This window comes from Carex rostrata, chromosome 5, assembly GCF_964058835.1.
Source record: "Carex rostrata chromosome 5, lpCarRost1.2, whole genome shotgun sequence".
In the NCBI taxonomy this organism is placed as follows: Eukaryota; Viridiplantae; Streptophyta; class Magnoliopsida; order Poales; family Cyperaceae; genus Carex; species Carex rostrata.
Genome location: NC_135922.1, coordinates 981929 through 998614, shown reverse-complemented (window position 1 = coordinate 998614; position 16686 = coordinate 981929). Strand labels below are relative to the sequence as shown.

Here is a 16686-nt window from a genome sequence, read left to right as displayed (position 1 = left end):
ATTTCAGAGAAGTCAATTGCATGAAAATTCTTTAACTGACGGTCCAGATTAGTCAAATTACCCATTAAGATGTGCGGTCCAGATTAATCTGTTTTTCTTCACAAAACTCTTCAAATATTTTATTTTTTAGCATACACATACACATATACATAATATTTTATTTTTTGACATACACATACACATACACATAAACCCAACACTTTTTTCAACAAAATTATTCAAATCAAAATCCTCAGATTTCTCAAAAAAAAAAAAAAAAAAAAAAAATAAACAAATACCAGTGAGGCGCCCCAGGGGGTGGCGCCTCACTTGTGATATGGGGTGCCACTGGGGGGGGCGCCTCACTGGGTTATTTGGGCCGCCCCAGGCCCAGGCGGTCAGGGCATATTCGATAAAAATTGGGGGACAGGGGCATTTTTAAAATTTTCTTTTTTTTTAGGGATATTAATAAAAATGGCCGTGCGATTTCAGATTGACAACAAAAAAGTGAAAAACACATTTGGGTGCCCACTCCATCCTCTCTTTTTTCAGATTGACCTTGGTAAATGTTATATTTTTTTTCTGACTAATTATAATTTTCAATAGAATTTTTAAGTTTTCAAACTGTGACAAAAATTCATACAACCATCCTAATTGATATTCAAAGGATCTCCATTAGTAAAAATAAAAAAACCAAATTTCCTACATTTGAAAATTACACAATTTGTTGTCCAATTTCCTTTCCGACCAAAATTTCAATTCCCTACCCATCATTATTCCACTGTCATTTCTCAAATAAAATAAAAACAACCAAATACTCCCAAGTTGGGGGAGATTTTGAATGAGCAAATTTTCAATTAAAAATGCTAATGAGCAAGAGCCATCATTTAAAACCAGAAAGTTCTGAGATTGAAACAAAAATTGAGTAATACTTATCAAGGAGTAAGGACCCATCATATAATGCTCTTACGAGTTTTGAGTTTTCAAGTAGTTGTGGAATTTTACATTAGAAATTTTGAGTCTAAATTAAACCATATACACAGACAGCATCATCATAATACATGCATGCAGCAAGTAAAACTAATAGATTAATTAAGCTATATCGATTGATTGTGTTAGACAACAATAATGAATGAAGCCTAGTTTTATCTATTTCTCTCATGGGCCCACCGTACCAGTGTCGAAATAGAGTGTAGTGGTTCCACTTGACCCTCCTGTACTGACACCTTCCATGAGAGCAAACCGCATGTCCTCTGACGGCTTCCAGTGCCTCTTTCTCTGGTTTATGAACCAATTGTTTATTTGTTTCGGGTCCAAACCCGTCATAGATGCTAGCCTTACCTTATCCTCTTCCTGAACATACAATATAATATAATTTGCCAATTTAATATGTTTCTTGATTTCATTTACTGCAACCATATAAACCAGGATAACAATTTGTTACATGCAATTCACTATAGACGATATTCTTAGTCGGATATTAATGACTACATATACAATCTTAAATAACTTTTACTAACCATAAGTAAAACAAAATGAATCCTAAAATGGGACAAAATATGACATCAGAAAGCTATAGGTTCATGAAAAAGTTGAAACCTAAAATTTGGCATTTTGCAAGGCCCTTTTACAAAACCTTCTCATAAAAAATACAATTGCTAGAGGCAAAACAGTTCACAGAGACAAAAACTAGAAAAAATGATGAGATGGTGGAGTCTTTAGGAAGATTTGCTTAGTTTTGTTGATTGTGAAAAATTATTATTTACTTGAACTTTTGTGATTCATGAAAATTGTTACTGTAAAAACTAAGTTCCACAAGTTCTAAGAGAAAAATGCAGAATTTGGTATGTAAAATATATGATATTACTGTTGGGTACGGCCAGCGATAGTGTGTGCTCCACCAATCAAGCAAGGTCGATCGTGCATCTCTTGGAAGCTTCCCCTTTTTCCTCTTCTTCAGAAACTCCTTCCTCAAATGGGTCAGATACCCACTGTATTTCTTCAAGAGCATCTCTTTCAGCTCATTGTCAACTAAACGGGTCCCAGAACTAGACCCGGATCCAGTCTCATGGAGATCCGAGATCTCATCTCCATCCCCCAAGAACGGGTCTTCATCAGATGATCCCACAAACTCATCTTTCAAGATACATGCAATAAGAGCAGTGTTAGATTTGCGAAGTTCAAGTCTCACTTTCAGATGGTATATTAATGGCATCAAGACTATGTTACCACATTATTTGATCAATGTAATTTCCACATGAAAAAAAAAACACTCAAGGCAAAAGTAGGTTGCACAGTATTGTGGGACCTTCAAAGCTGGTAAAACAAGTTGCTCTTTTTCCATATTTTTATCAGTTATATCTTTCAGTTATAAAAAAAAATTACAGTTCAACAATACAAAAACAGTCTACTAGATAAACTAAAAAACATTGGAAGAACAAAGATAATCGACTAATTGACAAGAGGTTAATAATATAATCAACTTTAATATCTTGAAATTGATGTACGGCTAAAATTGTGTGATAGGTGTTTAATGTAATGTAAAAACCAAACAAACAAAAAACAGATAGAAAATAATCAAGCCACGTAATGGTCTCTAACAACAAACGGGGCTATAGATTCATATACAGGCTTTTTAAAGAATAGGGCAACCACTGTGCTTTTAAATGAAACAGTTCAATGTTCTGTTGAGCCAAAAAAAAAAAAAAGAGTTGTGTGGTGCAAATTTTGTAAGGCAGAATGCTATATATGCTCGTACTTTTGATCTGCTGGAAATGTAACCAACAAAATTGCGTGGCAGTCAAATCTCCAATATGACCACAAATGATGTAAGATTACCTTCTGATAACTATTTATATAATGAATATTTCAGTGGTTTGTATTAATTCTAGATGCTGTTGAAGTTGAGGAAGCTACTAGAAATGTTTGGAGCAATGCATACCGAGCTGTTTGCTAGACGAGGAAAACCAGAGGAATTTTAGTAACCAAACGACTGAAATTTACATAATCTACAATTTACCCTCCTCCCCTATCACTACCACACTTGAGATTTTTCTTGTTCTTTTGAATATTGAATCGTGTTGCAACCTAATATGAACATGCAATATTGAAAAGGCATTGTAATTTTCCGTCCCATGTTTGGCTTCTACATTTGATGTTAACCATGAAATTTAACAATGAACAGTAGCATCAGTCTTCAGCCAGTAAAATTCAAAGATAACTAATTACAAAGCTTTTAAAAAGGGGTTTGGAACTTATCCGAAGCTATTTGGGCTGTATTTTGTCCAAAGTCTTTCTTTACCTTACGATTAAGTCCTATAATTTAATCATACTAACAACTTTAATTCCTTCTGTTAGACAAAATAAGAAACTGCTCCAATTCTCTGTCTATATCTATTCCATTATGGAAACAAATCATAGAGAATATCAATAAAAACAGTTTTCCCTCTCGTTTTATCATATGTTAATATTATCTTTACTTTTTCTGACATTTTACCTTTTATTGAAAATCAAAATATTCTTTCATATTTTATAGAGTTTAATGCTACCAGTAACTACTATATATCATGAAAACAAATTAACTATTAAAACATCAAGTATGATAAAATCATATATAAATTTATACAAGTAATAACTCATCATCATGTATACTTCGTTAGAATATTTTGAGGTGAGTTTTTAATTTTATTCAATAAATATTTTTTATGCACACACACTAACCAATAACCAGTAGTACCAAGGGAATAACCATGGTGAACTGCACCAAAGGAGTGTCTGAAGTCACCATTATAGGGAACAAACTCGAGTAAAATTCCATGCTTTTCTAGGCGAGAGAGGAAGTTGTCATAGAAGGACCATTGGATCCCCTATATACTTTCCTTATTGCTCTATAATTTGATTCCAAATAGGAGAAGAACTTCCATATTTTGTCTAACAGAGAAATTAACGGTGTTATTAATCAATCTTAATAAATTTCATCGCACAGCTTAAAAAGGCTTTGGATAAGTATCTATCCAAAGCCATTTGGACAAGTTCCAGACCCATTAAAAAATATACTTGGAAGGCTGGCCTTGTTAGCCAATTAATACAATTTCATGAATATAGGAGTTTATTGAACTTTATCTCTAAGTATGCATGAAAACTATGTCAAAGATATCAATCCATTCTACATAGAGCCTGAAAATCATGACTTCCCTTCTAATACAACAACAACAACCGAGCCTTTCGTCCCTTCTAATAAGAAATTTAATTAACTGCACTTTTACAAAGAAATCGTGAGAATGGTAATACATCTAAACAAAAATAACAAGCACAATATTGTCCTTAGATATACGGAAAGCTACATGGTTGTGTAAATAAACATCACTAATCTAGGATGCTCACTTTATCCAAGAATGATCATATATTAACACAAATGTACCTACTTAATACATTAACAAAATATAATTAACACCTCCACAAGAAATATACGCTAATATAATATGGCATATTTTGTTAACATAGTTAATCTAATTAATGATAACATGATTAATCCTATACTAATCCTATAATAAGTAATAAATTTAATGAGTAAAAAAAATGAAATAATTTTATAATTAACATAATTAATCCCACTTATATTGAATTACAATTAACATTAAGTTAAATGTTATTCAAATTAATTCATTCTCTATAATTTAATAAATTTCTTTTACATGAATGTAACTTGAAAATAACATATTTAGATTTATTACAAAAAAAATAATTTCCGTCACTAATCCTATACTAATTCTACAATCTCACCTAAAGAGCTCTTTAACAGATTAAATTGTAATTCTTAATTCCTTTTCTATCTAACCAAACAGCTATGATTGATGATCCAATGTTTTCTCACACTCAACATAAAAAAAGAACAAACAGTACTGTACCATATCTTATGACATATCATATCATATCTTCTACAGATTCACATGGGTCCATAGATTCTCATTTTTGTTCTTTTAGCAAAAAAATGGAGAGCTAACTCTTATGTGCAAAAACAAAGTTTCTAAAAAACATCTTAATGAAACAATTGCAAAAGTGAGAAAGGAGGACATTTTTTTCCCATACCATCTTGTCAAATATTAAAGGCCGCATTAAAATCAGGAGAATAGAATTATTTCCAAGGAGGAGAATAAAAAAAAAAGAACAAGTGATTGGAGAATATAATTATATGAGAAAGGTTGTATATAGGTCTTTGGAGTAGCTTAGATCTTCTTTTTTGTTCTCTCTCTCTCTCTTCTAGGTATCAAGCTAGCTAAACCCTATACCTCACCTTTCTGACACACCTGTAACCCATTTGCATGGACATGATTTGACTCCTCATTACTATTTCTCTCTCTCCACGTCCCATCGCCAATGAAAGAACCGTTGAGAAAGATATCATAGATCAAGAAATGTATAACATAAAAGATTAATTAATAAATAAATAAACTTTATTACCTGATAGACCAGTGGAGGAAGTGGTGGTGGTGACAGTGGCAGTGGCGGCAGCGGTGGAGCTGCTTGTGGTGCATCCTATGCTGCTGCCATTGTTACTGCACAGGTTGCTCAGTTGAGTTTCTATGCTGCTTAGAAACGAAGCTGCTTCATCAAATGGCTTCGATAATTCTTCTTTGTATCTCATTAATACTCGGCAGTAGGTTTCCTGACATGTATATATATGCAACAATAAATTAAACACATGCACCTTAATTTATTTTAATTAGAAGAAATGATTATATGATAAAAGGAGATTTTTGTTTCCAAGTCTTAAATCTATATTTATTATCACATCATCTGTTTTTTTATTACGTTGTTTTTCATCATCGTCACATGAAAAAAAAAACATGATTTGTGACATTGATAACATTATCCACGACTCCACGTATAATAACTAGAGAATGCAAAAGCTAAAAAAATAATAATAATAACTTGAAATTGTCAGTGGAAGGCACGTGTTTGAAGAAAAAAAAAATGAAAACAAACAAAACAACGGCAAGTGCAACCAAAAACAAGAAAAAAAATATGATGTTATTTTTACACAAGCAGCAGACTACAACTCCAACCAAAAAAATTGCTCAAAAAAAGGTACATGATGAAGAAAAGGAGAAGCAAAAAAGAAAAATTGCACCAGTTTGAGAAAGAGAAAGAGAAAGAGAAAGAGAAAAGAAAAGAAGAAATGAATTTACCATGAAGTCATCAAGCTCAGGATCAGAGCCGAGGTGAGGGACAGAAGTAACAGTGAAAGTGGCGCATCTCTCTCTCACCATCTCTTCCAGCATCGACGCTGTCTCCGGTGGCGCTCCCACCTTCAATTTTATTTATACATAAACACACAACACTTAGAATCAATAAATTAATAATAAAAAAATGATACCTTCTACAGTACTTGCTAGCTAACTACTCAGTGTTGTGTTGACTATCAGATAGAAGATAGAAGATAGATAAGAGGATTACCTTGCGGCACTGTACGTAGGCGGAGAGGAGAGAAGGGTAGCATGGATGTCCGGCGATCTGTGCCTTGATCACCTCGTTCAGATCTGGAGAAGGAGCAGAGGTGGCGTCGTGGAGAGCACCGTGTCCGGCGATCCCCGGATGGATGCTGTACAGATCCTCCATGGATTGATCGATCGATAGATCAACGTGCTTTCTTTAATTAATTTGAATCTGTGGGATGGATATATAATTGTAAAAAATTGTTGAATGATGAATCAGCAAGGATTGATTAGGATTTAGGAGGAAGAGAAGGAGAAGGAGAAGGAGAAGGGAATGAAAGGAGGAGCAGCCATTTGTACTGCAGCGCTGCACACACTCACTTTCTCTCACCCTGCCCCAACAAACAAACAAAGAAACACACACTCGAGATAAAGAAGAGCAAGCACTGTGCTGTGCTGTGCTGTGCTCCCAGTCCGTATACGCATTTGCCATTTTCTTTATCTTTTTTTTTTATTTTAATAAAAAGTTAAATGATTGATTATTCTTCCCCTTTTCTCATATGGCCCCTCAATAACTAAAGTTTGTCAGTTCAATTCCAACTCACGGCTCTCTGCAAACTCACTTCTAACTTTAATTTTTGAACCTCACAAAACTTCTATTTTATAGATACATTATTATTGTTCTACTTACAAGTTACAAGTAGTGATCAGTGATTTCAAATGTGGGTGAATGGACCGTATTTGCATATGTGGTCTACTACCGCACTCAAAATGTTATGTAATAACATATATGTAAATTTTAATATGTGACCGTATATATGGAACACATATATAATTATGCATACACATAATAATATATAGAGATCACCTTGTTGGCTTATCGTAACTTATGATTATGGAAATTGAACGTCAGTATTAATATCTCATTTTAAAATCCGCATATGTAGTTGTATACCCCATATGCAAAATAGAGGAGGGTTCAAATGCCTCTATTTTTAAAATGTTAATAATTCAAAATTTAAAGTATAAACATAAAAATAAAACCGTTAGATGTGATTTATATGATTTTCACTTAAAAAATTATCACATTTCGATTTTGTTTTTATGTGAATCATTAAGTTAAAAAATGAACATCTAGAAGTTATCTACACCAGTACATTTTTACAAGCTTTTGATTACAAACACAACAAACTTGAAATATCGATACCTAAACAACATAAATAGCATATTAAAGAGATTCCTGTGAAGAGAAGCCCACTAAGGGGATATTTGGGTGATTTCAAAACCCTAGCAGCCATTGCGCGATTTCTCCTCTCCACTCCTCTTTTTTCCTCTAGTTTGCTCCTCTCATTCTTCTAGATCTTACCTCTAACATAACTCCTCCCCTCTCTCTCGATCGGCTCTACTTTTTTGAGCGGAGAGAAGAATGAGAGAGAGGGGGGAGGAATCGGAGCCGAGAGTGCAGTATCGTTAGAGCTTAGAGTATTGAATCTCTATACCATCTCGATCGGAGCGCCGGTGAGTAGATCCGGATGTCGAAGCGCAACGGCGGTTGAAAGAGCTAATCCGGTCGTAGAGTGCGATTGAGTAATTATGAGTTTATATAATTGAGATTAGAAGATTAGAGTTATTTTGAGTAATTTAGATAATTTTGTGAAAATAAAAGGTTAGATTTTGCATTAGAGAGTCATTTGACTCGTTGTAAGTTCATTTTTCTTATCAATGAAATTGTTAGTTGGCATTTAAAGCCACTAATTAAAAAAAATTGAAATATCATAATTTTTTACACGTGCATAGATCAAATAGTGTTGATTGTATCTAACAGTTTTATTTTGACTTTTAAGTTTAAAATTTTATAAAAATAGAAATATGATGGAAACACAAAAAATAAATATATTTAAACTCTTATCTACAAAATATGGCAGTATATATGTAAAGTTAGTGGCTTTATTTATTTATTTTTTGTACACTTGTCAAAATAAAAAAGTTGGTAAAGTTCTAATATATTAGTACACACCCTAATAATGAGTTTGGCTAGTATAACATCAGTGTCATTTCAACCTATATAACACCAACTCTAAAACCTATCAAATCGACTATAAATGGTGAATCCAAACCGTTCAAACCGATCTACTTCATTAGTTGTGCATTTACATGCAAAATTTATAACTTTTCGAATTTATTTAGTATTAAGTCAAGTGGTCAAATGTGTGAGTTTTTAAGATAATTTTAATACATTTATTTTTCAATATTTTTACCGCTTGAATTGATACTAAAATAACTTGAAAATATAAAAAAAATTGTATGTAAACGCATCACTCATAATGTAAATCGGTTTGAACAGTTTGGATTAGTCGTTCGAAGTCGATTTGATAGGTTTTAGAATTGGTGTTATATAGGCTAAAATGACACCAATGTTATATTAGCCAAACTCCCTAATAATTATAGTCCAAAAAATGGCAAATGAAGGAACTAGTGAAAATAAAATAAGAGAAGTTTGAGGGTAGGTGTGCAAAAATAAAAGGCAATGAATAGTTTTTTTTAGGAAAGAGAATGAAAGGATAGACGCTAAGACGCAGCGTCGCACCGAATTAAAGGGTAATAATGCATTTGGTTTGCACAAGTAAAATAAAATAAAATAAAATAAATGATTGGTACAGAAACAGGAAATAGGGAATAGGGAAATAGGAGGAGAGGCTTTGTGCAGGAGCAGAGCAGGAGAAGCCGCTCAGTCGCTCACTCAGCCTCAGCGCACGTGCATATGATAACAAAAACAAAGAAAACCCTTTCCTTTTACTATTCAGTGGCCGACTGGGACTGGGAGAAGCAAGCAAAAGCAAAGCAAAGCAAGGCTTTTTATTTGTTGTATGTATTTAATCCATGTTTTCAGTGCGTTTGGAAGGACACGTGAACACACATGTTGGTGTTTCTTCTTATTTCGTGTTTTATTTTATTTAATTTTTGGAATAATATAAAATAATAAAAGATGGGTAAAATTTTTAACAGAGTAGTTTTGGTTTCATGCAGCGTACGGACAACAGAAATAAAACAAAACTGCATGTGGTTAGTGCGCTGCATGAAGCCAAAACTACTGTGTTAAAATATTTACCCTAAAAGATGGGAATGAAAATGGTAGTAAAGAGCCTATTCCAAGTTTTCGAAAAAGAAAAAAAAAAAAGAGGAAAATGGTAGTAAAGGTTGTGAAATGAAATGACAAAGCGAAAGCATGTCATAGCTGCAAAAGAGTACAGAGGCAGAGCGCAGAGGCGAAACTAGGGGCGGGAGGGGCCGCCCCCGCGTCAGCTCCGTCCCATCGACATTTGTACTTAAATTAAAAAAATGTTTTTGTTTTTTTCCTGTGTGGTGACTGGTGAGCCCATTGCCCATTGGGTGTTGGTCTTTCTGCTCTTTCTGAGTTCTGAGTTCTGACGGAAGAGGAAGAGGAGCCGTGTTCTAATCTCCGCTCTCTTTCTCTCTCCCTCCAATTCACTCAATGACTCACTCAGATCAGATGCCTCATGCCTGGGGACAAGTGCCTGCATCTCCATATAATATATATTATAATATCATTATTTTTCATGTCTCTCTTCGTACGTACTGTATAGTCTGTATTGTAGTATTGTTATATTTTGTATTTATAACGAAGGCAATTACAATATTATATTCATTATTACAGACATATCAGATACTGGCTTAGCTTAGCTTAGCGCCTTAACTAATTAATTAGCTCCAGAGAAGATAACACAAGAAAAGGAGGAGGAGGAGGAGGAGGGCTTTTTCATTTATACTTTTATTATTTAATAATTTATGCCTGTAAGTGACTAGTGAAGTCAAGTGAAGAAATCTGTTGCTGCTGTTGGAAACGGTTTGTGGTCCAAACTCAGTCTCAAGTCTCAACACACACTCACTCAGCTAATCATTTATTCAACACATATACTCATCATCTGACTCTCTCTCTCTCTCTCTCTGGACCACACACACAACACACATTCCATCTCTATTAATATGCCATTCATTATCCATTATCTACTTAATTCATTATTATATATACTTGCATGCCCTTTTCAATAATGCATAATCTAATTCAACCCCTTTTCCATTACTTTCAAAATAATAATAATATTTAATTTGTGGACTTTTCAATAATATTTACTTGTTCATAACTTGTATATACACACACCAACACATGGAGATAGAGATAGAGATAGAGATAATTATAAAGACATAAAGTAAGTTAATGTTGTGTATAAATTTTAGGAAACCTTTCAAGTTAATTAATATTATATATGTCAGTGAAAAGTTGAGAAATTAATAAATAATTATGAATTATAATTGGAAAAGAAAAGAAAAAAGAAGAAGTGGTCCTGAGTCCTGACATAGAAAACAAAACGTAAGTAAAGTAGTGTAAAGAGCAATTGGACCACAAACGGTTTCATCAAACCAACTAACTTCCCAACTGAAAAAACATATATATATAACAAATAGAAGAAGAAAGAAGAAAGAAGAAATATATAGTAAAATACTGAAATCAAGAAGAAGATCTAAAGAAGAGATTTGAAAGAAAGAAAGAAAAAGTTTCCAAAGCTGCCTTTCTGTAGCAACATATATAACACACAAGACGTGCAGGAAGGAGAAGGACCTTTCTTTCTATTTCTGGTCCCATTCAATATTCAATAGGTCAATTACGAGAGAGCTGAGGTGAGCTAGCATTGCGGTATTTAATATAAGAATTCATAGGTAGAGGAGAGAGAGAGAAAGAGGGTCTGATCCATGAGGATGGATGTCATGTCGGTCTGGTCTGGTCTAATGAAATGAATTTGTATTTTGTGTTGTATTGATTGGTTCGGGGTCTCGATCTCACTCTCTTCTTCATTTAACATTCATATCTATATTACTATATATGATGTATCTATCTATCGTTTTCGTATCATATCATATCCGTGTAATTTGCTGGCGTCACTCTCTCTAATCATTTCTATTTCTTTTATGCAAACTCAAATAATGGTCTCCTCTCCTGGGCCCCACCCGCCACTATTCATTCATTCATTCATTCATTCCCCATTTCCCCTTCCCCAAATAAGATTTGCGAGACTACTATTTATCTCACAATTCTACGCAAACACATGTACACCAGTGGCAGTGAAATCAATTCTACACGCCACCTGCTACACCCCTACACTTACCTGTGCACTGCACTGTTGCTTCAAAAATATATATTACCAATATAAAACAAATAAGTTAATTATATGAAATTATGATAACAGATTTTCAATTTCAGAGTCGATATATTTTCAAATTAAATTTGTGTTACGTGTATGGTGTCCTTGCTAAATCCTAACAAGTGATATCAGAGCCGATTATCGGCGATGTCAGTCAATCAGTAGTTTCGGAACCAAGATCGCTAGCTCTTCCATTGCTCCGCTGTAGTCCGATGATTAGTATTTGACCAGGTGTATTGGTAAATTCTGGTATGGTAGAATTTTGTTCCCAAACTCTCTGAATTTTACCAATAAATTTAATTGGAATGGAGGAAGGAAATAGTGGCACCATCATTAAATTGACGTCATCCAATTATTTAATTTTGTTCCCAAACCATCCATTTTGCTGGACCAACATCCAACTATAAAACTGTATCTTTGATTAAACAGGGGTTGATGATTCAGTGTTTCATCATGTTTCATGATGGATCTATAAACTTAGATAGGGGTGGCTAAATCACCCCCGTAATTTTAAAATTTTAGTTATGTATATTGAAATTTAGCTTAATTTTTTTTTAAAACTTTAATATAGTCTAATATTTTCATAAAATATCAAATGTTTACAAGACCAAGTGGTTGGAGCTCTATTTTGTTAGTGTGAAAACTTGGATCCAAATTCCGTAGTACACGTATATTCGTTTTCAATTCCAGTATCCTATTAAGATTTTTTAGTTGTGTCATGTTTCATCAATGTTAAATTAACTAATATAGATCGTTGGATGTATTTTTTTATCTATCTCAATTACACACACACACACACACACACATATATATATATATATATATATACACATGTGAATTTTTATTTTAAAATTTGCATATGCGTCTGCATACCGCTTATGCGGTATGTAGTGACCTTCCTCATGGATGAACAAAATCGCATTTTAAAACATTAATTATAATTAGATAAAATATTACAAATTTTAATATTTTTTTAATAATCATTGAATAAATATCAGATAAATAATTTTTTTTTCTGATACAGAACAAAAATAATATAAATTTTTTTAATATTTTTTAATATTCACCCCAACTTGACCAACTACCTTTAGTTAGAAAATAAAAATTAAGTATATTATTTGTCTTATATTGTCATTTGTGTCTAAGCATTAATCAAATAATATTATAGAATGAGTTGTTTAGACAGTAGATAGGTCATAACATCAACGAAATTAATTAATTAAGCACTTGTGTTGTGTGTCTTGGAACTTGGAACTTGGAACTCATACACCTAAATCTAAATTTAATTCCTTGGGATATTTATATGACCTTTTGGGAAAGGAAGGAGCCATATTATCTAATTATAAAATTACACCTAGATGCTTGCCTTGTCTTTTTGTTTCTGTCAATTAATTAAACCAAGAAGCCAGCGCCCCAAAAATTTCTTGGGAAATTGAGCATCTCTTGTTTTGAACTTCAATTTGTATATCCGTTTGAAGCTTTCTTTATTCAAATATTTACTAGCTAAAACTTTAAATTTATTATTTAACCCTTTTTCTTTTTCTTTTTTCATTAAAAATTTAATGGACAGAAATATCTAAACCCTTTTTCTTTCTTTTTTTCCTTTTACCCTAAAGAAATTACTACATCCTACTGGTAATTTTCAATAATGAACCTGCGATCATAGTTAAAGAAGTAGAAAGAAGATGAAAATAAAAGAAAAATAATTAAATTGTAAATAGTTTCAGGGGGTATGATCGCTGTTAAAATGTCACTTTCAGAGATCAAAACATGATAGGGGCGAATCTGCAAAAGTTCACTTGCCAATGTAGTGGGATGATGCCAACCACAATTTAATTGGTACTTTTTCAATATTTTAATTAAGGCATCTTTGGAGAAATAATTTATTTAAGAGTCCAAAAGTAAAAAAAGGGGAATCCAAGGCGAGAACCAAGATTGATTTTTTATTTTATTTTAGAGGATGGTTTTGTTAGCAGAAGAAAATTAATTAATAAAGGGACATATCTTTATAAGGAAGAATTTTATGTACACCCTTCAAATATTTTGAAATTACGCATTGCTCCTTCTCAAATTAATAGTATCTTATTTATTTTTCTAAATTTGAAAAAACTCATAAAATTACTCAATTTATTGCACTTTCTAACAAAGCTCGTTTTAAATTTATAAAGTTTTCATTTTACTTTTTTTATTAATAAATAAAAGCACGGAGCATGTGTAAGAAATTGAACCAATTAAACCTCAAAATAACCGTCTTATTAGAAGTCAAAACATTTTTTTTACATGAGATGCATTTTTCAAATTTTTAAGAAAGGATTAAATGAAAACTTTATAAATTTAAAATGAGTTTTAATAAAAAAAAGAAGATAATAAAAACATGATATTATGTATTAAAAGGGTAAATATGATATTATGTATTTTTTGAAAAAACAAATACATAATTTCAATTTTTTTTGAAGGATATATGAAATTTCTGAAAAACCCGTCAAGAATGCACGTGGTAAGATATGAACTCAGACAATCGATGATAAGTGCGAATTTTGAAAAGTTTGAAGTGGTAACTAAAAAAATTTCTGATGAAAATTTCCCTTACATAAATACAAGTTAGCGTTTACAATCCGCCTCAACTAATTCCTTGATCGTCAAGCCTGTCGTTGTGTTTTTTATTATTAAAAGAGTGAAAAGAGGAAAAACTTTTTTGTGACAGGAAATGAAGAAGACTTTATTCGCTTTGAGGGTTACTGTCTATACAACTAACAGCAGAAATTGACCATTCAAAGAATCCCTCTTCCATTCGAAAAATAGATGAACTTTTTGTGTTTTTTATTCTTATAATTAAGGTTGCATTGAAATAGAACTTGCAGCTAGATAAAATTAAGTGAAATGAAAAGCAAGATATGAAGGTGGTTGCAAATTGCAATGCACCTAACAAGTAACAAAGAATACAGAAATGCATGCAAAGGGGACTTCCACGTGCATTAAATTCATATCTTACCAACACACAAAATCACAAACCAAAATAGTAAACCAACAACAAAGATATATTTATTTTGAGCAGAGGAACAACACTTCAATTCAAAATGCTGTTTAAACAGAGAAAATATGACAGTACCAGAAACAACACACTAACATATACAATCTGACAAAAGCACCATAAATGCATGCTTAAACAACATTTATTCATTATCACATCACTCTATTTTTTTTTTTTTTTTGGCAAATTTATATGATCATTAGATCCATACAAAACAAGAGCATGCAGATAAATCCTGAATTCAATTAACTCCAAGCAACAATGACAGTATTCAAAAGAAACAAAATGGACTTAATTGAAGTGCATCAATGCCTCTATTTTAACCAACAAAAACAAGAGCGGAAAGGTAGCAAGCCTTCAGCGAAGGACCACAAAAAAAAAAAAAGCATCTTAACAGAAATCTGTTGGATCAGTAGTAGATCGGAGAAACTTATTAATGAAAAAACAGCAAATAGTGTAAAGAAGCTGGCCCGGCCAGTGTCTACTCCTCAGAGGCTACGACGCTGATCTCACCCTTTTCGAGGAGGCTGTAGAAGGTGCGGGTCTTACGCTGTTCGTTCCAGTGGTGCATCTTCCAAAGACCTCCAGCAACAAGGCCAAGTGTCATCCCAATACATATCTCCTTCACTACACTTGGCCCCTTTAGAACTGCATGTGCTACCTTGTGTCCTGCCATCTCTTTATTCTCTTCTTTCCTGCATTTGAAATACAACATTTAGTTCTTGGGCTGTTAACTGATCAAATGTCTCAGGCCCGAGAATGACCCGATAAAGCCCAAAATACATTCTACTACACCAAGGTAACTAGTGATTAGTGAATGAACCCTTTAAATTACTTTACTATAGTATCGGGTATTCTCTAATTTAATTGAGGAATTTCTACTGATGTTTTATAAGGTTTAAATGTAATATTTGGCAGCATATAACATGATAACCTTCCAAGTACTGGTATCTTGACTCAGCAACTAACAAAAATTTCAGAACATACATACAGTCTGATAATCTAAGATCTGAAAATTCATGTTGAATTTTTGAATAAACAGTGCTGCACTCTGATAAAGTCTGATGGAAGTTCAATTTAACACAAACCATTAGCCATCACATCAATTAGTTGAGGAATTTGTACTGATGCTTAATAAGGTTTAATGTTATATTTGGTAACATATAACATGATAACATCCCGAGTACTGGCAATTTTCAGAACATACATAGAGTCTGACAAACTGAGATATGAAATTCATATTGAATTTCAGAATTAACACTGCTGCATTCCGATGAGGTCTAATCTAACTTGAATTTATAGCACTGCCACCATTTAGGGGTTTTCCTGATTAATTAAACCATATAGAGATGTACTCCCTCAATTTAGGGATTTCCTAATTGAACCCTAGATAAAGACAGTGCCTTAATTTAGGGGATTTCTTGATTGAGCTAGATAAACAAGCATGCTTTATTGATTTCGGATTTTATCGATTGAAGGATTTCCTAATTTCACAACATAAAGCCAAATAAATCGATCTATGATAATGATAATGAGACGAACGACTCAGCGCATGAAATTGGAGCACCAAATTTGGGGAAAATAAATCGAAAGAAGGAGGGAGAAGGGGGAAGGGAGAAGGGAGAGGATTGAGGATTGAGGATTGGATTGTACCTGGAATGACGATTCGATCGATCTCGGCTGGGGTTGTTGATTCTTGATTCTTCTTCTACGAAGAGAAGAGAAGAGAAGAGAAGAAAGGTGGAAATAGTCTAAAATTAAACAAATACCTTACCCACTTGGCAAATTCATTTTTAAGACTAATTTACCCCTCGCGTCTGGGGTCAAGATTTTCACAGAGTAGGTTTGGCTTCATGAAGAGCAAGAACCATATGCAGCGGTGTTTCGATTCTGTAGTGTGTGCACTGCATGAAGCTAAAACTATTCTGTTAAGATATGTACACCCCATCTGACTATTATGTATGATTCTTGTGTTGGATTAAATCTTAATTACTTTTCTAAATCTAAATAATTTCTTCTACCC

The 16686-nt window shown here is 33.0% G+C and overlaps 3 protein-coding genes across 3 annotated transcripts in view; 1 reads left to right on the top strand and 2 right to left on the bottom strand.

The window, feature by feature from the left end:
• The window catches only part of LOC144554108 (ferredoxin--NADP reductase, embryo isozyme, chloroplastic-like), a 101811-nt gene that overhangs the window by 43582 nt on the left and 41543 nt on the right, over window positions 1–16686 (top strand). The gene's annotated exons all lie outside the window — the stretch shown is intronic.
• Window positions 927–6826, bottom strand: LOC144554804 (homeobox protein knotted-1-like 1). Its single transcript, XM_078303156.1, has 5 exons — window positions 6436–6826; window positions 6168–6287; window positions 5440–5644; window positions 1847–2115; window positions 927–1332 (listed from the first exon to the last, which is right to left on the bottom strand). The coding sequence occupies exons 1-5, from the start codon at window positions 6595–6597 to the stop codon at window positions 1138–1140; spliced, it is 951 nt and encodes a 316-aa protein (XP_078159282.1). The 5' UTR covers window positions 6598–6826; the 3' UTR covers window positions 927–1137.
• LOC144554803 (cytochrome c oxidase subunit 5C-2) lies at window positions 14934–16439 on the bottom strand. Its single transcript, XM_078303155.1, has 2 exons — window positions 16317–16439; window positions 14934–15358 (listed from the first exon to the last, which is right to left on the bottom strand). The coding sequence occupies exon 2, from the start codon at window positions 15337–15339 to the stop codon at window positions 15145–15147; it is 195 nt and encodes a 64-aa protein (XP_078159281.1). The 5' UTR covers window positions 15340–15358; window positions 16317–16439; the 3' UTR covers window positions 14934–15144.